The sequence below is a fragment of the Rhea americana genome, unplaced genomic scaffold (assembly GCF_003343005.1).
Source record: "Rhea americana isolate MKP2758 unplaced genomic scaffold, rheAme1 scaffold_217, whole genome shotgun sequence".
Taxonomy (NCBI): Eukaryota; Metazoa; Chordata; class Aves; order Rheiformes; family Rheidae; genus Rhea; species Rhea americana.
The window spans coordinates 50,785-75,489 of record NW_028186317.1 but is presented as its reverse complement, the minus strand read 5'-3'; the positions used below and the strand labels follow the sequence as shown (position 1 = coordinate 75,489).

The 24,705-nt window shown below is 47.3% G+C and overlaps 1 protein-coding gene across 13 annotated transcripts in view; it reads right to left on the bottom strand.

Annotated features, from left to right (window-relative positions):
• EIF4G3 (eukaryotic translation initiation factor 4 gamma 3) overlaps positions 1-24,014 on the bottom strand; it is a 93,038-nt gene extending 69,024 nt beyond the window's left edge. For 4 of the 13 annotated variants that reach the window (XM_085305151.1, XM_085305157.1, XM_085305153.1 and 1 more), the window contains exons 1-4: positions 23,939-24,014; positions 18,937-19,080; positions 1,938-2,036; positions 388-501 (exon numbers count right to left, since the gene is read on the bottom strand). In XM_085305151.1, coding sequence (XP_085161277.1) covers positions 388-501; positions 1,938-1,967 — 144 coding nt within the window. In that variant the 5' untranslated portion in view covers positions 1,968-2,036; positions 18,937-19,080; positions 23,939-24,014. Of the gene's footprint in view, positions 1-387; positions 502-1,937; positions 2,037-6,400; positions 6,421-8,375; positions 8,918-18,936; positions 19,081-23,938 lie in introns of those variants that run through there. The other 9 variants (XM_085305152.1, XM_085305164.1, XM_085305156.1 and 6 more) reach the window with 7 other exon arrangements.
• Between the last annotated feature and the right edge of the window lie 691 nt (positions 24,015-24,705).

Genomic DNA, 24,705 nt, shown 5'->3' with positions numbered 1-24,705 from the left:
GTTCATGACCACAGAAAAATGGCTGACAACTGCAGACAAATTCTTCCTCGATACCTCCTCAATAACAGGGCCAGATCCCTACAATTTAACGCATTTTCAGCCAATTTTCCTGAAAACGTTATCTGTTAGGTGGAAAACCCAAAGTCGCCCTGGTCTCTGCCCTACCAGATCAGACCCTCCCAGCTGCAGTTCAACTTTGGAAGTTCTTCCACCACTTACACCCGGCAGAAACTGCCACGGCAGCTCATGCTTTTAGGCAAAGAAGCAAATCAGTGCATTTCTGTAGATCAGCCAACAGAACGATGTGGTAATCAAATAATTAAATAAATAACGGTGCCATCGGCACAATCGCCTGCAAGAAGGAGTACAGTTTGTTATATTGCTTACAATGCAGTATTTTATCCAGCCTCTTCCAGCCAGGGACCTGTAAACCGGACTCTGTTCCAAAACCTTCCTCCTCTTCCAGTTGTCTGTGCAATGTATTGGCACTGTTCTGCTGGGCTGTCAAAAAAACTGGTTTAGAGATGCAGCTCTTCAGTCAGGTTTTGCTCCAGTTCTAACCATATAAATTTATTTTCGCTTTTCAACAATTAAAGATAAAGAAGATGATTATACTTACTGAGAGGTTTTTTTTTCTTTCTTTCTTTTTTTTTTTAACGCCATCAGTTTCCCACATTACTGATCAGAATCAGAATCAGTAATCAGGGGGATTAAGGGCTGTGTGAGGGGGTGCAGTTACAAACTCGCAGCTGTCCACACGTCAGAAAAATCATCAAAACTGGCGTTATTTGGCTGGCTCAGCAGGGAGGTCGGCAGGCCTCTGAACTAACCCTCCTGCGAATCCCCCRGAGGCAAAACCTCCGGAAGCGGGGCAAGCACAACGGTGCCGGTGCACGCGGGGGGAAGCTTGCCCTGTACTATACCTGTTAACGTGCACAAACAGAAGACTTCTGTCGCGGAGGCTTTCAGTTGCCACGCTTCAGCAGCATTCATCTTACTCTAAAAAGAGAAGAATGCTGGGAATGGTGCAGGGTTTTTTGTTCTTTTTCTTTTTTTTTCCCCCTTTCTTTTTTTCTTTTTTTTAAGGCAACCTGAAGGGTTACGACGCAGGTGCTGATTTGCAAGAGGCACAGGGCCAGCCGCTCCCTGGGCTAACTGCGGCTTCGGGCGCTGCGTCGGCAAGCTAGCGTGCCTCCGGAAGCAGGGACGAGCACGCGATGCCGCAGGAGGCTCTCCCAGCATCGCGTGGAACAGTGCCACGAGCAGAGATTTCCCCACGACAGCCTGGTTTGGGGAAGCAAGGGCCGAAAACAGCAGAGCGGTCTTACAATATACACAAGAGATTACGAAGGACGACCGAGCCTGAGGTTGGATGAAAAGGGGCTTACCAGAAAAAGATTCGGATACCCAGAAACTGTGCTAAATGCGTGAGCACCAAACAGTGGCAGGTAGCAAACAGAACTGAGCAGGTGGCCCTGATTCGGAAAGTAATGGCCACAGGCCACGGGAGACTGAGTGCTGCTGCAGAGCATTGCTTTGCTTTACTGAGCTTTGTTCTAGCCCTTTACCAAAATACTTCCTTAAAGAACAAGGGGAGAAAAAAAAATAGTGAAGCAAAGAGAAAGATTCTGGTAATGAATCTAAGTTCTAAAATGAAGTGAACCTGAAGGCAACTGCGCTAAAAATAAATCACGTTATTTGAAAGCAGATGAGAATCCCTCCATCGCTGCATCTCCGATAAGCCATTTAGAAAGGAAAATTCTCCTAACTGGACAACGTCCGAAAATCCAGCACGGCTTCGCCACGTGGAACGTGCTTCCAGTGMGGTAAAACGCACTTTCCCGAGACCCGGCCGAGCGCTACGGACACACGCATACAGAGACACGCACAAACGGGAAAGGACGAGAAGAGGGAAATGCAAACGCGTGCACCCTTACCGGCGAGCGGGTCTGAGGCTGCGTGTTCATTGTCTGAGGGGCTTGAGGGTACACCAGCGTGGTTGGAGCTGCATTCTGTCCTGAGGGGTACGGAGCCTGCTGGGAACAAAAGCACATGAGCCTTTCAATGCATCCCCAAAGAAGAGAACCGGTGACTTTATCAGCCGCATCGTTGGGTACCGTTAATATAAAGATGCCGCGTAAACACAGCAGGTGGAGGAGACCTTCTCCATCACGGTCCCAACCGTCGTCTCCCCAGCTCCTGAAGCGCTGCAGCGGAGAAGCGCGCCTCGGCTCAAAAGCACGCCACCGAGACCCTGCGCTGGCTGAACCCTCCGGCCCCGCGCTTCCCGAAAGCCTGCTCTGAACTCCTTCCTGAGGAAAGGTGGAAAAGCAGGGTATGCTGCCACCAAAATGCTCCAAAACGAGATAAACGCCAAGGAAGAAACTCGAGGGCGTTTAATACAAGCCACTGCTGCTTTAGAAGCGTTTGCAACACAGTGAAGAGGCCTAAAATCATTGCAGGTGGAAGACAGACCATGGGGTGTGTAAATTTTTGTAGTTCCACTGATTTCAACAGACTGTAACAATTTATACTACCAGGTGCTCTCCCGCTTGTTACTTGCCCAAAGTAGCAATAAAGTGGAGCCACGGAGTTATGCCAACTACACGTCTTAAGGAGACATTCAAAATTACCTTTTCAAAGGATTTTTTTTCTTGTAAACAAGTTATAACTTACCTTTCTTTWAAATAGCTTATTATTGCACAGATAGGAAAACAACTTCTAGCCTCCAACAGCGTCCACTCTGCCAGGAGGGACGTGGTCTCTCCGACACCAAGACCACCACAGTCACATCCTCCCACGCCAGCTCCCGATGTCRGCGTTACTAAAGGAAGCCACAGCCCCTACTAACCTTCTGGCTACTCCCCGTATCATCACTTTACCTGCCAAATTAAGAGCTCATCAGGTCTCTGGACTCTACAGGGAGAGGCTCTTGGGACTCAYTTACAGGATTATGGGAAAGGAGATGCTTAAAAACATAGCAGCCCTTCTCTGGACACAGAATTATTATATGCACGCGGTGCACGTTGCAGCCGTGCTGAGGGACCTGTTCCCATCCTTGCGTTTCACGGTCCTTGCGTTCGAATTCGAGAGCAGGTCRAAGGAATAAAAGCAACCGCTTCCATCTGTAATGCAGCATCCAGGAAATAGGTTTCACCGCACWAACCCTCAGGCACATTTCAAGATCATCTCTGATTTGAACTTTGCGACACGAGTCGAATAATCAGGTTGATAACAATAAAACTAAGCTCTCGTTGGTAGGCCAAACCTGTCTGCATTAAAGAAACGAGAAACTTATGAAACTATAATTTTACAGCTATCGAGACAGGATTCCCACTATGCGGCGATCCACCATGAAGTCTGAAGTGCTGCTCGAGGCAAACAGCGCAGGGAGCRCTTCAGCAACAGCGCAAAGCCCCGAAAGTCAGCGCTGAAGCCCGCGAAACCGCTGAGCCGCAGTTAGCAAATKACACCAAGTACAACCAGGCCAATCGGCCTATTCCGGCTTTCGAGGGAGACTCACCCGGCCCCTGCAAGTCAGAAGCAGAGCCTGATGCAACGGAGGAGTTTGCTGCTGCCCCACGCATCAGAAACGAAGCAGCAAGTTAATCAAAGAGAATCGAAATGAAGCCACACAGCTGGGTCTGGGTCTACCACTGACTGTCCCACCACAGGCTGACGGCTGCCCTGTGCCGCGTGGACCACGCAGCAGACGCAGCTGGGGTCCCTCTGCTCTTCCCTCCTGGTTCTTTTTCATCCCTGGACATAAAAGCCCTGCTCGAGCTCCTGCTGATTCCAATTTAAGACAAAGTAAATGCAAATATAATTCAGAGAGAATCTGAACCAAGGGATTTCACCTCATCTGAGGAAAAGAAAAACTCCAAATAGTGGAGGCAGGAGATGGCAGTGCTGAAYATCACCCAAAAGTCACCCCGTCCCAAACACCTACGGCCGCGATACCTCCCAATCCTGCTGCCTTCTGGACCATGCTCAAAAAAATCATTTATTTAAGAGCAAAACTTGCACACAGATACCCAGGTATCAAGGACGCATTCCAATTACGCACCTCGGCAGGAGGTTCTGTTATTCTCTACCCGATTTTCACGTTGTTTTAGGGGTCACAGAGAAGATAAAATGTCTGTCTGCAAGTACATCATTAGATTACATTAAACACACCATTACATTAAACACACCTTTGCTGTGATTTAGGATGTCAAAGCACATTTGGTGGTATATTTAGCTGGAAACTCAAGCAATGATATTCTGCAGTAGTTTACATCAAAACAGTAGAAAAATACTCCSGTTCAAGAGCACTGAAATGTCTTAAGCAGTGAGCGGGGCAGGTTTTCTGCTGTCCCTCCTCTMGGGAAGCTCGTTTTGTCCAGTCCTCTCTAGACTACGCTTCCCCTCCCTTCTTCCCACGGGCAAAACCTCTAACTCGTATTAGCAACTAATTGTCAAGAAGTCTTCTGAATTTTTGAGATGTCAGATGCAGCATCAAATATTTTCCCCTCGTATTTGACAAGTGTGATTTTGCCCGAGCTGTTCGTGCCACTGCTGTAATAAACAGTACGTCCCATATCTCACAGCAGCGACGACACCCCAACAACGAGCGGTCGCGGCGCGGCGCTGGATCACCGAGCGCTCTTAACGCGTGGGCAAGGTCTACCACCTTTTCTTCGGCGACCTAGCGAGCTTCGAGCACGCTTGTGGCAYCTTGCTCCAGAGTTTCCGAAGCTGGGATCTCTGCCAGAGTCCTCCCCTCGGAGTACAAGCAGCTTTCTGCGACGGTCCGGACGCCTCGCACGAGGTCCTGACGCTACCCGCAGGTGGCCTACGGTGGCAAGCACACGGAGTACGCGACCGGAGGTGGAAACACTACRAAGATTCACGTGCAAACGGACTGGCTGACGTCTACCATTACTGTCTCTCAAGACTGTCTAGGGTTTCAGACCTCCCATGGTATCTCAGCAAAAAGCAAAGACTTACATGAGTTATTCTTTCCTTCTTAGAGCTTGTAAAAACGTGCTCTCTTCAGCTCAATCTGCACACAAAAGAATAAAACCTGAAGCTAAATGTAACTTCCATGCTACTCTTGAAGTCTAAACCCTTGGCCAAAATAGTTACGGTTTGCTTTTAATCAGCTAAGCAACAAGGAAAACTGAAAGAAAAAAAAATGCAGCTATAGCTAAGACTAAAAAACTGTGAGTTTTCACCAAAACAAGTGTAAAGCATTTTTTTTTAAATAAAGTGCCAAAGACAGTCACGTCACTGATAACAGTTGTCATTTTTGACACTGGTGGGGCTGAGAGGCAAAYGCAAGAMGAYGCAATGTAGGATTACATTTGTTTTWGTATTTAAAYCCTACCAGGATAAGTACAACTAAGTAACACAAAGGCTTAAATAAAGTTACTGAAGGGTGTCTGCTGCCATCAAAACATGGCAACACTTTGGCCACCAGTGCTGTTTCTAACCGAGACAACTGCCCTAAGCGCTCGGCTCTGACCCGCAGCCTCGAAGGGCGAGGACAACACCGACACTCGCCGAAGACACCAGCCAGCAGCTAAATAAACACGTTTCACAACTATTACACAACAACAAATGCGTCTGCTTGGCATGCTTTAAAGYAGATGGACGTGTGCCTTCGCTGGTATCTGTTAAAATACCGTAACAGGGAGAAAAAAAAAGAAAACAAACATCCTCACACTTTAAAAATTACTGCAGGTATTAGGTTCTCGTGTAAGTACGTGGTAGGTTTAAAAAAACCCCACCAAAACAGCAACTGAATAAATCACAGCAATCCATCGCTTTTCAGACAAGTAGGCTGATTARAGGTATTCCATATATTCATCTGTGAAAAGGAGTTTTTCTGTGCCAGGCATCTAAATAGGTACACAAGKTAATTATAATCACATTCGGTCACGCAGGAAATACGTGGCTTTTATGCATCACGACTGAAACGCGGAGGACGGGGCGAATAAAGAGACTGGCAACAAAACGCTCCCCAAACTCCCTAAATAAACCGCTGGGGAGGCAAAAGCAGGGAAGTAAATATTGCTACGCATCCCTTTTTTTTTTTTCCCCTCCCCCGTCGGAAGCATCCGAGCGACGGCCCTGCAGCCCCCGATGGCCGGGCATTGCGGACCGGAGGGCTGCCGAGCCGCTCCGCTTCCCGGGCGGAGCGATTTGCCTGCCTTAAAGCTTCCGTCGGAGCAACTTTACATTTTGGATGCGGCTCCCCGCCAGGGGYGAGGCGATCCTGTTTGTGCCTTTACGTTATCACGGCAGCGGGGGAAACCCGCGCTCTGCGTTTTCTCTGCAGGTTTCCCACCTCGGGCTGCACGAAGCAAAAATCGCCAGCGACAGAGCAAACAAGAAAAGTTATTCTTAGGCCGGTTACCGAGCTGGTTAATAAACAGCGCGCGCCTGCGGCGTAACCTGACTCCCCGGGGACTGCGTGTGCCGGGAAGAGCCGGGCAAAGCACACCCATCGGGTGCGGAGAAGAGCTGAGTCACGCAGCTCCCCCCTTCCCGCAGCCAGGGCAAACGTTCGCCGGAAGATAAACAACTTGGCGATACCGGGCCAGCCCCAAAGTCCATTTTTCYGTTTATGTAAATATATAAAATACCCAGAGACGTGCCTTGGCTGCAAAGTCCGCGGATAAAACYGATGCAAGATGTACCTGCTCCCTCCAGACTCCCCCCCAAGAAACCATTTCTTTAGGCACTCGACCTACTGCAACCATGCAGGAGCCTTCAGGAAAGCGGCAGTGTCTCGGCTTTAGCACGTTTTCCCGTACGGGGCGCTGACTTACGGACAGCGGCAGCTTCAAGGGCGACGTCTGGAGAGGTTACTGCTCCGAGCTGCCTCCCTCGCTGTCCTCCCAGGGGCTGCAGAGCTGACCAAACTGTAACTGCACGGGTTTGGAACGAAAAATTGATGTGCTGACAGCACACAAAGTCAACGAGTTTTTAGCTCTGTGTTACCAAGCTCTGAAGMATGGCAGTTCCGGAGAAGCACAGGAGAGCGAAGAATTAGAAGGGTCTCAGTCGTCCACTTTTGATAAGTTAATACCCTGAGATAAACTGCTTTTCCAGGGCTGCCCGGCGTCCTCCTCCTGCCCCTCCGGCCCACGCTATCGCGGTTCTGCCCGCCGTTAAAGCAGCCCCCAGGCAGCGGAACAGATTACACCAAGTTAGTTCCCGTGTATGAACACGAACCTGCCATTAAACAGCTCCTGCCCTGTAGYTGTTGCGAACCTACTTCGTTTTTCTTACTAGTTTGGTAACTAGATAATGCGAGTCTATCTGATTTCTTGCCCGGCGTGCCCTGCAGTCAGCAGAGTCACGGCAAACGAGAGCAGCGCTGCTGCCTGCAGCCGCTTGGGTAACGCGAGTCACTTGTGCCGAGCACGGAAAAAAAAATCTGCACTAGCTGCGGCCACCGCACGTATCACAAAAACCAGCTAATCTGCAAATATTACAAACGACGGCGGACAAGGCGGACTCGTTCAGCGTGTTCATTGCTCGGGCTTTTCTGAGCGCTGCCCTCTCAAACGCGTGAAAACACGCTCTCGTGCTACTCTGCAGCATGAGAAACTATCTTCACGTTACAGCTTTAAAAATAGCACGACAACGATTAAGCTAATAAACAAGGACAATTCCTCACTAAATGCTCTTAAGTTTGACTTTCATTACTTACAATAATGCTTCAACTACATATAGCCAAACATGGCATCAGATTATTCTGTTTAAATATAGATCCTCATTCTCTAACACTGCTGCATATTCAAAATATGCAACTTCTTGTATACAACACATCAAGAATTTCAAATTGTTTAAGCATCTCATTTGCAATTTTTTCAGCATCACTGAGGTCAGCATTGTACYGATCATAGCAACTCTGTAAAATAAAAATAATACACAGCAGCACTACTCTGCAGACCGTTTATAGGCCAGTACTCCTGCTCCATAAGATGCATCAGCAACTTTCAAATATCATCTTGTATTTTGCTGCATATATTGGTACGCATTACGTTGAATATTCAAAGTTCCACTAAAACCGATGGCGCAAATACCGCAGCTGTTCTGTGACACCAAGCAGGTTACGCACATTAAAGGTTTCCCATTTAAAAGCGAGTTGAACACACGACCTGTAGAATCGGAGCTGACAGTACAAACACCCCATCTCCGATGAAGCGGCTGAAAGGGGCTGCAACAGGCCCGTACCGTGAAACAGGTGCAAGGTCTTTGCACATAAAATCCACGGGAAGCTTCAAGGTTTTGATGCGGGAGGAAGAAAACAGGAACTGTGACTGTTTAGTGGGTTTATTTAAATATTTAGGCTTTTTCAAAAGCCTCAAAACGCCACATACCTGATACTCAGTTCGTTATGGTCCGTTCCAGGCGTCTCARTTCACGAAGGCGGCTCGATCTCTCCAGAGGGATTTCAGCGATTCACCTGCTTGCGGCTGAGGAAGCAGCACCGGGACCTCCACCACATCCAGCGGGGCTTTGCACCCGGCAGGAATTTCCTTTCGGGAGCTGGGCTGATGTCCAAAGCGTTGCCCAGCTCCCGGCAGGGAGAAGAGCCTGTGCTGCCTGCCACAGCGAGCCTCCTCAGCCTCCTGCCTCCGAGCACGCCGGGGACCGCGTCGGCCGGTCGCTCCAACTCTTCCTCTTCTCCATAACCTCACCTTCAGGAGAGTTCCCCGAGTTGCTGAATATTAAACTCRGTCTTTAAAAGGATAAAAATACCCTGACCCTGGAGGAATTACTTCTCTCTCTTGCAAATGTGGCTCAGCCACCGTTCTCTTTGTTCCTCTGCAGCAGTTTATCTCGGGGAATCTCATCTGTGTCATTACCTTTCCCGTTAAATTTTTAACGGCCTCTTTATGGTTTCATATGATTTAACTCCACGTGTTCAAGCAGGCAAATGCAGCGAGCCTACCAGGGAAACAGTGCTAAGTAACAACCACAAAAACACACAGGCATTCTTCCTACTTCACCATAAATAATCACATTCCCATGAGGGAAASACACGAAGGAAGCAGGGTTTCCTGTTCCCTGGACAAAGATGAGGACAACGTAAACACAACATCTGCACTTTCTTCCTTCCTCGCTTAAGGCACGACCGTTACTTTGTCTTGTACAGGCGTTGCAAAGGAGCAGGGCGAAAGCAAAAAGCAAGAGAAGAGGTCTCCCTGCTCGTGGGGGTATCTTCTACAAGTTTTGGCTTACCATGTGTTTTTAACCATTTTTTAGCTGGGCAATGATTTGTTTTGTGTTTTTAACTGGGCAGTAAATCCAGTTCTTTTATCAGCAGCTACATTCCTCAACATAAGCTTCCCTTAACCCAGAGCTTCAAACAAAGGTAAASGTAATATCCATCTTTCGGAAGGAAAGAACAACCACCGAGCTCTCCACTTCATAAAAATGATAAGACATTCAAGCTGATAACCCACGTGCCAAACCTCAGACAGCCACGATGTGGTCAACCAAAGATGCAAAGTGAAACATCCAGTGAAGAGTAACTTTTGAGACATTTCAGYGGACAGAAGTCCTGCTGGTGGCTGATATCCTCCCAAAGACAGTCGTTTATCGTGCCCATTACAACCCATCRACATTGAACACTATCTGCCTACCTTCAAAAATCATTGTTAATGAAGGCACGAGGGCAAGGGTAATGCCCAGTAAATTATCATTTCATAACATCTGTAAACGCTAGCACAGATTTATAGTTGGCTTCCYATAGAGACTGAAACAACAGCCTCTGCCTTGGCTGCAGCATATGGCTTGTAGCATGGTGGTGGTCTGGTAATGACCATTCTATAATTAAGTGAACTAGCATTTTCCATCATAAAGGCACTCAAAGATATTGTGTGCACATGTGGGTCTGTTGGAGGAGAAATTCCAACATCATTGTTTGAAGCAGAGCAGCAGATCTCAGCAGAGACTCCCCTGTGCTTAAAAGGGGCCYTTCATTTGTCCTATAAAGTTCTATCCCCACTTAGTTGGAACAGAAACTTGAAAATCGAGTGCTTTTTGCTTAGGAACACAAATCACAGTCCATGGAGGCTGCTAGCTGATCCTACCATCAAAACAGAAGCAACAGCTTCTGCTGCTGGAAGGTTCCGAATTAAAACTGCTGCTGGTGCAGAGCAGGAGAGCAAAAACACTTGCGTTAGCAAAATTTGTTTTTTCTTAACTCTTCCTTGAGAAACAACACACAAAGCTACTTTACAAAGCTTTGCATTACAGGAACATGCAATATCCCATATCGATCCATGCGAGACCCCAACACGGTTCCCCGTTCAGCATACTCAGGGGTTGCGTCTGCTTCCCTGCCCCACTCTCATCCTCCTGGAGTGAGTCCACTGGAGTGGCACAAGGATGATTAGGAGGCTGGAACATCCGACTTGCAGGGGGAGGCTGGGAGAGCTGGGACTGGTTAGACTTGAGATGGCTCATCAATATGTACAAATAACGGACAGGAGGCTGCAAAGAAGATGGATTCAGACTCTTCTCAAAGATATCCAGTGAAGGGACAAGAGGCAATGGGCACAAACTGAAACACAGGGAACGTCATATAAACTTGAGGAAAAAATATTTTTCTTGTGAGGGTGATCTTAACACTGCCAATAGGTTGCTTGGATAGTGTGTGGAGTCTCCATCCTTGGAGATACTCAAAACCCAGTCGGATACGGCCCTGAGCAACTGGCTCTAGCTGACCCTGCTTTCAGCAGGGCATTTGGACTAGATGATCTCCAGAGGCCAAGTCCAACCTCAACCTTTCTGTGATCCTGTGGCACAAGCGAGGAAAAACATTCCAGTTTTACTGCCTTACGCTGTAGCAGAGAAATGCCATCAAGCTGAGCACAACTTTGTGCAAATTTGGACAACTTAAAGTAACTAATTAGAACACTGGAGTCCAACATCACCATAAGGATGGGTATGYGGACAGCACGAGTACAGTCCTTTCAAGTTACAAAGAGCCCAAAGTGAAATTACTACTTTGTAACAACTGAGTTCTTCTGCACGCTTCCTCAGGAGGGGAAAGCAGCATGTTGAGAGTCCTACTTGCAAGAGAAGCACCATGTTTATCAGTTTGAATCTTGGCCCCTGTCGGGCAGCCCTCACTGCTGAGGTTAGAAATGGCTTCAGAAGCTGCTCGACACGCGAGTTAATGACGGACTCCGGTTATTCAATTGCTCTGTTTTTAAAACACATTTTACGGAAGCGAGTGACAAGAATCACACACTGAGTTTTTATGAATCCCAAGAATCGGGTTTTGTTAGAAATTATATTTGCAGGGTTGAGCCACTTGAAAAGCTGTTCTAGCTGACAGACAGACAGACAGACTCTGCTGCCCCATTTTAGTTAGTTACAGGGATATTCTATGCTCTCCATGTTTACAAATGCAGACTGTGTAACGCTCTGACTTTTGTGCTGACTTTGGTKTTCATTAGGACACACGGCCTTCTGCAACACATTGTGTTTGCTTAAAAACTACGTATTTTATGAAGCACATAGGAAAACATCCATTAMATTACATGGAACAGAAGGTATTATTACAGATGGAATCCTAAAACAGAAATTACTGAACAGAAGAAAATGGCAAGTTGCCTTACATTACTTTACCATTTGATGAATTATTTTTTGTTCGTAGTATAGGAAGACAAAGTCCGAAAAGCATCAAAGTATTGCAGACATAGTCCACTTGAGTGTGGTAACAAGAAGCATGCACAGAAAATTCCTGCAGGAAAGGATCTGTGAAATTTTAAAATAGCTAAAGAAGGGTTTTGATTTTCTTTCTAAATGCTMTTTTCCAAAAAGGAAAAAAAGCAGGAGGACCTCAGAACTGCTTTTGCTTACAACAGCATCAGAAGTCAAAATAAAACTCAGCCTAGATCATGCATCCAACTAAGTTTGCACCAGGGTGGAAGGGTTAGGAAAGACACAAAGCCACAATAGTGTTACTCCTGAACAGAAGAAAGCTCAAGCATCTGCCTTGTATCAATTCTCAATCTAGGAGCAGCAAAACAAATCATTTCTAACTGGGCACACTAGACCACAYGGAGAGATATTAAATACTGTGGAAGAGGCGACGGGTCTGCAAGCAACGAGGAGAAGGGCAACGGGCAGGGGAACGCACACTCATATGTAGCCTGTCGTCCTAGCTAGGCTCAGCATTTGGGCTCAAATCTTCACTTTGCAAGTGTACGTGACACAAATCATATTTTTCCCCTTTATTGTACATTTTTTCCCTTTATTGCTAGGAAGAAAAGAAGGCCGTGTTTCTAGTCCTTCCCAAGCACATGAATATTAAAACAGATTCATTCATCCCACCTACGCCTTGACTCCGTGAAGTTAACTGTTTCCAAGCCAAAATAATGATTAAAGTTAATAAAATAAATGTGCATGTGAAGCCATCCCATACCTTTCCACTAAGCCAGATCTCCTTTCCCAAAGGCTTACAGTTTTTACCTCTAGCTGCACCCCCCAAATTAGACGGTATCTATGAAGCTGAGCACTCATACGTGAGCGCATCGAGAAGCTCTAAAAGCACACAAACCTGGTCAGGTGTTGAGATACGGACATGCTTGCAGTTTCCCCAGCACAGATCTAATCTAAGGAGGTAAAATGCACAGCAATGAATCAGAAAATAATAAAATATATGAGCAAATATTCCTGGCCTTATTAAGCCAATTGAAACTACTAACCCTATTACAAAATAGCAAGTTCAGCTGTACTTTCCACAAAAACCAAAGGAAAAGGATACCTTTCCTGCATTTATCAGCTATTAAATAACTCGCTTTTTCACACCGATACCTGCACTCATGTATTCTTGCAATCTAGAATTTGTGAGTCGCATTAAAGACATGCTTTGAAGAAATCTGACCCAGACGCACACAAGCATGCAGGAGGCTGAAAAGTCAAATTTTTCAACGCTCAGAACAACACATTAAAGCACAGGTTCGGAGGGCAGGTTTTTTTTTGCCCACAAACAGCATCCAGAGTTTAGTTATTTACATTTTCTTTATCCTTACTCTATCAGCCACCCCCAGCTTCTTCGTTTACGTACGGGAAGTTTAATCCTTCGCTCTGCAGTCACATCTTTGTGACTGCCAAGACAGTTGCCAATCAGTCTTGCGACTGACAACGGTACCTGCTTTGCAAGTTGCAGGATTCTGTGCGTTTTTAATCAGCATAAAGTCCCTTACATAAAAACCAGGAGCTTCCTGTACGGAAAAGCTCTCTGGGGTGAAGAGTTCAGCAGGAAGCTCAGGGAACCGGCTCGGATGAAGGTGTCTGCGGAGACGTTCTCCGAACACGGAGACAGAAAAGGAGAGATGGGGTATTTGTACGAGCGCGATGATAAAATGAGGGAGCCTCTCCCGCTCCACCGGTGGTGAAAATTTATTACCTGACTTTACCCAGACTTTCCTGTCTCAGCAAAGCGTAGGTGCCTTCGGGTAACGGGGAAGAGCTGCACTGGGGGAAGATGAGCGTAACTCAGTTGAGGGGTTACAAAACCCAGGAGGCAGCTGCGCCCAACGCGAGAAACCAACAGCTCCCGTACCACTGCCACTGACTCTTCACAGCGCCTGAGCAGGTGAGATCACGATTAAATTAACATTCGTGCTTCCAAGTCACAAATAAACATCACCTTATTGCGAGCATCCAAAATCTAAACTGGGCTCTGAATGACAGAAATCCTGAATAAACATCACTGTTACAACAAAATTCCAGCTCCCGCAGAAAGGATCCAAGATAATAAAAAAGGGGCTTGGGGATTGCCTATAAACACGCCACAGATGGCACACAGACATGCTTCCTGGCACTGCATCTCAGAGCTCAAGGTACCTTAAGAAATGCCTAACTGCTCTTATAAATGTTAAATTAGCACTGGTGACATCGTTGAGGACTGAAATGAGACCACAAAACTCTTTTCACTTACGGCAAAGAACCAGACGGTAACAAGCTTCAGCTACAACAATCTGCTTTGGGTTTAGATCAGCCACCCAGAAGTCGAAGTCTCTGTACATCCAGGTCCTGGGAATTCAGCCCCGTTGCACTTTTGTTTTCTACGGGTATATCTCGTCATTGCTGGGAACGGTAACGGGTTATTAAATACAGCTGTCAGCAACTACAACAGTGTTATAAGGCCTCACTAGATGCCATCGGGTCCTCTGCTAACAGGATGTTTCATCTTTTTAGCCTCACACGTAGCTGCAGACACGAAGCGCTGCCCTGTCCTGCGCGCAATGTTCCTAACAGGACCTAAAGCTCCCRCTGATTACCAAAGAAATTGCTGCTGAGTCAGTCCAGGGCTGTCAGCTGGYGCTCACAAACTGCAGCCCCAGCCTCGGAGAAGCCCTCAGCGCACACGGCAGAGCCCATCCTTCTAAAGCCAAGGTAGAGAAAGCCAGGAGTCTTTTTGGAACAGCATTTCTAAACCCTTCCCTTCTCACGTGGCTTCCCCGTGCAGGCCAGAATCTGCTGCACTTGCTCCCAGGACCCTCCAAGACACTCCTGGCCCTTGGGGAGGAGCGTGAAATCATCACCCCGATGCTCCGGGCTTTTACCTGCTGCCTCCTATCTTCTCCTCCCTCTCAGGGCACAACTGGAAGAGCCACTCTTGGTTCCTCGCTGCACACAGGGAAGCATTTTTCTGTCGTCTCCTCCCAAGTCCCAGCCTRGTGGCTTTGGAAGAGCTCTGCTTTCTCCTCATCCCCGACTGAAGGCACGGCTATGCAATAAATTACCGCCACGCAAAGCTGGCGGGGAGCAGATTTACAGTGCCTCAGCTGCTTTGCGTTAACCGCCTGTGCGAACGCTCTTTGCTTGCACTATTTGCATTGAACCCTCTCTAGTTCCCGTCAGGGGATAAGAGTGGCCAAACAAGCAGCTTCCATACTGTAAATCCATGGCCAACCTCGTCTCATGACTCCTTGCTCAGTAGCCATGCTGAGAGAGAAATCTCTGCTCCATTTCACTGGACGCTGCGAAAACGAGCAGTCTCCAAGTAGCCCGTTCTCTGCATCTTCTCAAGCCTGCAGCTCAAGAAAGGAGGCAGAAGGGAGATGCCAGCCCTTYCTCAGCCTGTTCCTGGGGCCCTTTGGCACAAAGGGCAACAAAAAACACGAAACTTTCCGCATTCGAGGCCACATCTGGCCGTAACATCACTGCAGCCACATGTGCTGCACGTTCACAAACGCCAGCGGAGCTCGGCACGTTCCAGAGAGCAGCAGGATGATTTCAAGGCTGTGGAATTTGGGAAGGCCGAGGGAAGCAGGAGCGCCGGCTCTCGCTGCRGGTCTGGGGGGCGTGGAGCTGTTTCTCATCGCTGCCGAGTTCCTCTGGTTTTGCTGCAGAAACTCATCTGGGAGGGCAGCGCAATGCCTGAGGCTGGTCATTAGGAAAGACTTGAGAGGAAGCTGAACAGCGAGCCTGCCTCTTGTTTAGGCTACGTTAAACGGAAACGGTGGAACTACGAGTGAAAAAGACACCAAGCAACAGCGCTGCACAAATCAGCCGCTTCTGGTTATTTAAACAAAGCCAAAGGAAAGCCAACTGCGTAAGCACAACATACATCTGCCCCTAACATTTCTCCCCCACAAGACAGACTAAGTATCTCAGACTTTCACGATATTGCCTCTTCAGGCTCCTCACTTTAAGAAACTAGTAGGCAGTTCTGATCCTCCAGCGGAGGAATGCTGAGATACTTGGGAGATAAATCAAAATCGAAAGGCTGGTCTCTTTGCTGAGCACCTGGCTGATAATTAGCACTCACAGTAATTTGCGACTACCGAAGTCAAAACGAGTTATACATATTCTATTGCTTCGGTAAATTGGGTTTTAGATCTTAAGTGATATTTGAAGCCCCAAAATATAAGCATATATTTGCATTCACTACTAGGAGCCAGGGGCTCTTACCTTGAAAAGATTCAGTTTTAAGAAAATTCCTTCAGCTGCGGTTCTACAACGGGAAAACGTCAACCCTGTAAGCAGATACTCATTCAAATGAAGTGGTATCTTAAGCTTTTCAATTACTCTCTCACATCTGGAACACGCACACCCCCTCGCTGCGTACAAACACAGGCATCAGGCACCGCTGGGCACAAATGCAAAGGCGACCTTTGCTCAGTGTTCAATAACCACCACGGCGGACGGTGTTAAGATGCATAAAGAGCAGTTTGGGAAATGCTATCTTGCTGTCAGAGGAATCAGTGGTAAACCATTTATCAGAATGCCAGCATCAGTTCTGGTCCCTTTAACCTCAAAAGGGATTTAATAGGTCTAACAAACAAACGAAAAGAACAATTAGAGCAGGGAAAAGCTTTCATGTGATGAGYGATTTCAAAAGATTTTGACTGTTTACCTAAAAGAAAACAAGCAGATGAAGTCATGACAAAATACAAGTGGTCTGGAACTAGCAAACTTCCACTCACCTTGTTTGGTAACACCAGCGGAAGAAGACACGCAATGAAATCCRCAGGAGACAAAGGAGAAATGCAATGAAAAAGGTAATACTTCCATCCAACACCCTGCTGAGCTGGAGAACTCGCTATCATAACATAATACTGAAATCCAACATTTTGACAGGTGTCAAAGTGAGATATAGGTAGAAATATTCAGAATTATAGCGTCACAACGCCCCAGAAGTTTACCCAGGCCTCTAAATAACTCAGGGTTAAGTAAAAACTGTCTCTGGGGACAGGTTAGCCCGTAAGTGCCTATTTCAAGAGTCCTGAATGCCTTTGAAGCCTCRCAACCAAGCCCTGTGCTCAGGCGCCAAGCGTAGGCGCTTCCACTTGGAGTCTTCACGATCGGTTCCGCCTGCAAAAGAGAAGGTCAACCAAACAGGACCTCGCAGCAGCGAAAATACCTGCTCAGAGGCGAGGCAGTGCTATGAATGACCAGAAACCATTCCTTCTGCTGTTTCACTACGTGATCCAAGCTTTGCAGGTAGCACTTAGGAAAGACTGCCTAGACCTCACACAACTCAATCCAAACACCTCGCTCCCCTACAGTACCTATAGGGTGATGGATGCTTCGTCTGCACCCTGGGCCTGGATTGTAGCTCTAGATCTTGCTTTTGCTTCCTCTCCCCAAGCACACAGGAGCCAGTCCCTTAGTTTCAGGGGCCAAACATCCTCCCCGAGAGCCCTCGAGGGTCCCTGGGCTGACTCGGAGGACCCAAGGTCGAACTGCTCCTCCAGTGATGTCAGAGTGACACAATCTGACGGTCATTTCCAAGATGATAACTGCCTGCAGAACAGGAAACCAGCATTTTCCTGGCTGGCTAGCATGGTAATTTGGCACRGATCCCTCTGTCTACGTAGGCACTGACTCAACGGGAAAATATTAAGGGAAGAAGAAAATCTCAATGAGAATTTTTTAAGAGACCGTCCAGAACGTTCCCCTTCTTCCCCTCTGATCTGCCACATGCTTAGCTCCCCTCAGCTCTCCAAGTTTCCCAGGAATGAACTTCTTGATCCACRACGCAAGCCAGACAACGTATTACAGTTTTCTGCGCGGCACTGCTGTGTTCTCCTCCTTTGCTACGGGACGCTCAGTCTTCAAAACCGTCGTTACCAGCAGCCATGCAGCAGAAGCGCAAGAAATTGCCCAGAGACTGCTGACCAACTCCTGCAAGCTGCTCGGGATCCCACACAGATACTTCGGTCTCTTAATTTCCCACTCCATAAAGGACGAGCATTTGCACATTTTCAAACGTGACCGCAGGTTTCCAGCTTTCCCACTAAGTGCCACCAGACACGCACAGCTATGGAAGTTTTATCTGTAACGTATAATATTAAGATGAAGTGCTCCTTCCGTGACCTTATTGGTTTTCACACATCTCCCAGTCAAAAAGGTCAGCTGCAGTTTAATATTTCATCTAAAYTGAAGAAGCTGGCAGGAAGACTAGGAAGCAGCACGCTCTCGCCCAGCGCGACAAGACGCCTGAAGCTCTTATCACCACCTTCCTGTGGGGCGCGGCCATTTCCAAGCGATCCACGGCTTGTCTTCCCGCCGACCCGCTTAACTCTTGCATCTTGTTCCGAACATAACTGTGCTTCTTAATATCTGACCCACTCACACCTTCCTAGATTATTCCATTTACTCGAACAAGGATAAATTAAACACGAGCGAGCTAAACCATGAGGCTTTTCTCCRTCTTGAACCTTAATACTTTTACCCGTCCCGCTCTCCTTGATCCCATCTTTCTTCTGCCGTCTCCTTCGGTGCCTCCATTACCTCTCTTTTGCCCCTTCCTTTTTTTAAGATAAGCTCCTCAACACWCTCTTTTGTTAGACAAGAACACTTGTCTAACAAAAACTACAAAAAAAACCAATTTATTCCCCATATCTATTAAACGCTATTTCTCCCATGCTTATTATAACTTCTATTTATCTCCTCTTCTCTATTTTTTCTTATCAGTCTTTTGTCTCRTTTCTTTTACTAGCATTCATTTTTGTAATTCCTTTTACTGCCCCACTTCTAGGAAGAACTACAGAATCGCAGCCTCCTGTACAAAACGCTTGAGATGAAAACCCCCTAACTCAAGGGACATGGGATGCGCTGACAGGGTTTAAAATGAAAGCTGGGCAATGCCCCAAAGCAGCCTAACCCAGCTACAAAGTGTATTTGTCCCCAGCAAGTATACTCTRTTATTTTTTAAGTTGATGCTAGTAGAAGCATTTCATTAAAGAATCAACGACGAACTAACGGCCGATAAACCTGAGCGGTACCTATAAGCCATTGCAAGGTTCAAGCCGCACGAAGATGACACCCATTACTCACRTTTTATACAGCGGTCACCGAGCGTGCAGAGATAGTGAATTTGAGCAGCGAAGCTGAGAACTGGCCCAGAATAAAGAAAGAAAAAGAGGGGAGGCCAGGAAAGCTCTGCTCCATGCCCGCTCTTACCTGTGAAAGCCCAGGGGACGCCGCATGTCCCGGTGGCGTGGCAGCAAGATTTGGGTGTCCCTTGTTTATGTCATGTGCAGAGTAAGGGGATGGGGCAGGAGGACCCGGCTGTCTTGCTACTTGTGTTACCTGTGTGGAGATAAACTGTTAGTAAAACACAGTATTAGTAATCCAGTCTGTAGAGCCATGGCCTTCCTTTTAACAAAGAAGTTAGCATCATTTTTTCTTTATTTTTTTTTTTAAGCGCAGCTCCGCAGACGTTAGTTACTCTGTGACTCAGGAAACCAGGGAAGGTTCAAAGAAGAATCGCATCAACTCGAGTCACCGATGGAGACGTGCAGGAACTGCTCGAGGTTTGCTGATGTGGCTTTGCATTGCAATAACCCTTCATTTTCAGGCTTGGGACCTTCTCATCTTTCAGTTATAAGCAATATCAAATACTATGGTGGTTTTGCAAAGGGATACAGATTCCCAGTGACCCAAGAAGACAAAGCGAGGGGAAAATTTGCATCCTGCCTCCAAAAAGAACTAAAGGCTTGCACAAAGGGTCTCTCATCTGAAGGGCTTGCCTTCAGTAAAGAATGAAACACCAAAGCAATTCTTGCATAAATCTATCTGCTTCTAGGAAAAATACTAATCAAAATACATTAAGCAAAATATTGTAAAACATGCCCATGGCACACATGCTCGCTTCCACTGTAGCATAAATGTTTAATATGCAGATTCTACGGTCATTATAATAAGAAAGAGTAAATCAAAGGGGAAGGGAAAAAAAAAATCACATAACCACTGGACAACCCTGCCAGCAATTCACTACAATGAAATTTTTGTGGATTTGGTTAATGTTCAGAGCATAAAAGTCTCGCAGTCTCTCCTCATTGATCTCTTCTCAGACCTACATTTTGCACGCTGAAAAGCACCCATTTAGTTACAGGAACCTAAAAGCACACGCACAAATCCCGGCACCGCTTAGAAAGGGACACCGCCACGGCACACGTATGCGTGTGCCTCGCACACGCTCGCCCGCTTGCCCAGGTTCGGTTAGCRGAAACGGAGGCAGAGGCAAGTTCCCGGCTCTCGATCTCTAAAGGGACGTTAGCGCCGGTCTGCAAGAGAGCCGAGCACGCGAAAGGCAAGTCGCACAGTCTGCGCCTGGACGCTCTTCGCAGCCACTTCGCTGCATTTCCCGAGCGCGGACGCCTTTCGTTAAATAAGAAAAAATAAGAGAAAACCTTCACTTGCCCCGACTCGCTGCTTCTCCTCTCCAGGGAGGAACCACCTCTCGCTTTTTGGCCGAGCTGGATTGGCAGGCGCACGCGCACGGCGGCAGTCAACCGACAAGTGACTTGGCCGCCGAGCGGAGTCTCCCACCACCCTGGCAGGGCTTCCGAACTGCTCCTCTTTTCCTCAACAGAGCAGGAAAAAGGTTCAGATTCGGACACAAGCCCTCTCCTTCCTGCGCTCAGCTCACGCGCTTGGGCCGGCGCAGACGGCTTCCAAGCAGCGCTCAGGGYCCCGGAGGAACCGCGCGTCCTCCTCGCACCCTCGGCAGCCTCCGTGGCGGCCGGGCAGGACAACGCGGCGCCCTCCTGACCCAGATCGCGGGTTTAGGCGCACGGGGGCCAGAGCGGCTAATCCTCCCTAATCTCTTTTCCGCAGGATTCTCTGCCTTGCGGCAACATCCCTTGGGAGGAGGCGAAGGCAAAGCCCAGCACCTCTGCTGGGTGCGTTGGGCAACCGGACACAGCCGCAGCATCTGCTCCGAAGAGACGCAGGAAGATCCAAATTAACCTCGACAATTTAAACCAGCCCTGTCTCTAATAACGCTGCAGAAACTGCGTTCGAGGTTGCACCCGAATGACCTGCRCTTGTCTCCACACTTTTTAGGTACAAATCAGGTTAACACATTCTTCTAATCAGGCTGCATCCAGAAGTCAATGTTGTTTTTAAAGAAAAAAAAAAGAGAGAGAGAATACTTTTGGCCCAAATCTCAGCGCTTCAGATCGCAGTCTGTTATTAGGGCAGTTATGAACYTCTGCTGTGATCTACCAAAAAAGGTTATTTGTGTGAGAACTGGATGTACATTAACACCGCTAGTTATCTTATCTGATCCTCGACTCAAGCCTCACGCCGAATTTGAGGAGCGCATCTGCTTCTGCTCGTTAGTCCATATTCACTTCACTTGCAACAGGAATCAGCCCCCACGAGTCCGGGTGCACGCATGCACCATGGCCTGCGATCCTGAAGGTCACCTTTGCTGCAGCTCTTGCCTTTGCGTTACGAATCAACTGCCTTCCCCCAAACTCCCAAGTCAAAAAGCTCATCTGGATATGGAAATATTTTACCATAGAAACTGGTTTCCCCTTTCCAGACTCCACAGGTTCTGGGTGTTGCAGCAGACAGAAATAAATGCTTTAAATAATTTCTTGCAGTATAGAGAATCAGTAAGCGCTACACGGAAAGCTGCTTACAGAAAAAAACCCTCAATCTTTATGCCCGAAAGTAGCTCCTCTGATATGTCATTTTCTGTTACTGATGGGGGGAAATTATTACAAGATTAAGATTATTTCATTGAAACAGATTATTCCTGAGCATGATTTGCTTTAGAGCAATTCTACTACAGGATTTATTTCAAAAGTCAACTACTACAAATCAGTATTTTCCACAGAATACTACACAAAGGAAATGAAGATTATTTATCAACAGGTTAGGTGGTTTTGTTTTTAATGCAAATACAGTTTCACTGAGAAGTAGCTTCTACCAAAATTCTGCTGCAAATTTTGTGCTTCTCCAAGAGCCTGGGCAAATTTCGCTTCATCTGACAGATCACACTTGCCTGCTATTCCTCACCTACCGCCTCTGCTCTACAGAAAACACATTCCTCTGATTTTGTTTTGGGAGAGACCACAGCGAGAGCCCCCAAGATTTTCCATTCCCATTCTTCGGCAATTGGTTTTAGTTCCGGAATAAAAAGAACCCATGAACGTGTGACCGAGGTCCTCGTAATGCATGTGAAAAGGCACAGAAGGGGTAACCGAACTGTTTTTTTGTTTTTATTCAGTTAAAAAGAGCCGTTTGGGCTGGGAGCTGCCGCTACCTCGCATGACTCCTCCTTCCACCCCCGTGCACGACATGCGGTAACCTGCCAGGAAAACACCGCGTCAGCCCAGAGTCACTGCGCGGTACGAGACCACAGACCTCTTCCTAAGCCAGCGGTCCTCCACCAAAACACCCGCACCGAAAAGCTGTGACGCATCCTCCGTGCGGAAACCCACGGAAGATGACGGAGATGACATAAACCCAAAGTGAGAAAGCACTCCCTGGGTGTAGGGGGTGATGCTCTCGCACCTATGTAGGATGTGATTTTCTCAACAGCTGGATAAACTATATATAAAACAAATCATAAATAAAAGTAAGGCGTATTTGTCGCAAGCCCAGACCTTAAATGTACGGCACTGTTACTGGTGTACTTACTGCAGCGACCTGTGATGAACGGGTTTGCCACGTACCTCTGACCACGGGCCACCTCCATCCTAACTCATCTTCTCTAGGGCGTACTCTAAAGCTGCCGTTTGCCAAGGGCTTCAGAGAAAAGCTGAAGAGGAGCCTAGCTCAGAAGTCTCTCCCTTCKCCCTAAAACACAAGTTTCCTTTCAAACTTGTGTTTTCTTAGAGCCTCGAACAGGGATACTCCCAGTCCTGGTTTCTATTCTTGTAACATATCAAAGAGATATTTTTCCACAYTGAAAAGCTATTTTAGGTCATTCTTCACAGTTACTGTTACATTTTACATTAATTTAAATTTCTACAGTCATTTTTTCCCAGAGGCATCTGAATTATGTCTTTCCAGAGGAAAAGACATGAAAAATAAATCTTTCCCCCCTCCCAAAAGGCATTCTAATATTCTTAAAGTGGCTTTTAAGTGCTGCATGGGGTATATATAGAATGATACAAACCGAACCACTTCTTAGGACTCTCTGTAAATCGCTGTTCTTTGGAGCTTGTTTTATATACGTATATGTACGTACGCCCCGCACACAGCRGAGCTGCAGCTGGGAACTCCGCCACGCAGCGCTCACGCACGCAAGCGGAAGGAGAAAACCTTGTACAGCAGCTTATGTTTTTCTATAAGCAGCTTATGTCACTGTACAAAATACAGGGAATTTCTCACATCTACAGCTTCTCTTCCCATTTTCCAAATAATTAAAAGTGTCGCTTAAAAAMCGTTATTTTGGCATTAAAACTATTTGCACTATACCACCAGAAAAGCAAAATATTACTTTCCCAGGGCTGTGCTGAATAAGCGAAGTTTATAAATAATACTGTGCTTCCAGCTATTACTATTTCGAAAAAAAAAGGCTACAAATAAAAACAAAATGGTATCACACGCTCACAAATAAACATTGCTACATTTCTAGGCTGAACTTCCTTGATAATGAAGCTTTATAAACAAGCACACAGAACTGGGAGCCAAAAGCACCTATCCTGAATACTCAGCCCGCCACCAAAACATTTCTTTCGCTCCATGACTCTAAACGGAGAGGGTTTAACAAGAAAAACAAATCTCAAGATCATTCTTCTGATAAGCTACTGTCGCAAGTGCGCAGCAGCTACTATACTGCACCAAGTCAGGCTTCAAGAAGCAGGAGGCAGAAGCAGGATGGAGGCTGAAAATAGACATTTCCACTCAAGCGGAGTCGCGCTAGGAAAACCCACTCTAACGCCTGCTAAGGAAAACTGCAGGCACTTACCGCAACAGGAACGGACCTGGCAGCCCTGAGACAGCATTACAAGGGCTCCCCAATTCAGTGTTTTGTTGTATCCTCTTATTTGTTCACMCGCAGCAAAAATGGCAATTATTTATTTTAAGAGGCAAATCAAGATAGGGTTGTGGGKTTTTTTTTCCCCCCTTTAAATAGATGATGATCTCCTTACTCGCGGGGGGAAAGCGTGYGCCCTTCCAAAGCGAAGCGGAGGCGGCAGGGCCCTGCGCGGATACTCACAGTGCTGTACACAGCGGAGACCGTYGGCGTGAAGATCCGCTCCTCGAGGGGCTGCTGCACGGGACCTCGGGGCAGCCTGCAACACAGCAAGTTAAGGAAAACAGCACGGAAGGAAGGATGGTGCTCGGGGCGGGACGGGACGGACGGACGCCTGGCACAAAGCAAGCCCGCGGCGCTCAGCCTGGTGGGGCAATCCGCCAAACCTCCGTCTTGCCACGAGAATCCTCCACCTTTGTTTTGTTTTGTTTTGTTTTTAAAGAGTACGGGAAAACCCGAATGCCACGAAGCCACCAGGTTYGGTGGGACGAGCCCGGCTGATCAGCACGGCGATCTCCGGCCCAGGCCAGCACACGCTAAGCACGCCGGCACCCCGTTGTAACCGCTCCCCTGTTTGCCTCTCTCCCACCAGCAGCTCCTTCCCTCGTCCACCCACCAAAAGCCGCTTCTAAAAGGGGCTCTCAAACACATTTTAAAGTTTTGGCCTGCTGGAGCGGTTACTTAAAGGAAAATTGCAAGCAGCTTCCTAAATCGGAAAGATATTGTGGGAATCCAGGAAAGAAAAGACTTCACAAAACGAACTCAAATCATCTAGCAGCCATTTCACTTGCAAATAAAGCGAGGCAAGCATTAAAAAACCCCACTTAGCTAACATATTGTGGCCCTGGGTCTGGCACAGCTACGTTAAACTTTCTGTCTAAACTTCTAGGTTCAGTCTTGCAGGAGTCCTCCCCCACTTCTCATCCGCGGGGAGGCGAGCAACTCCCGAC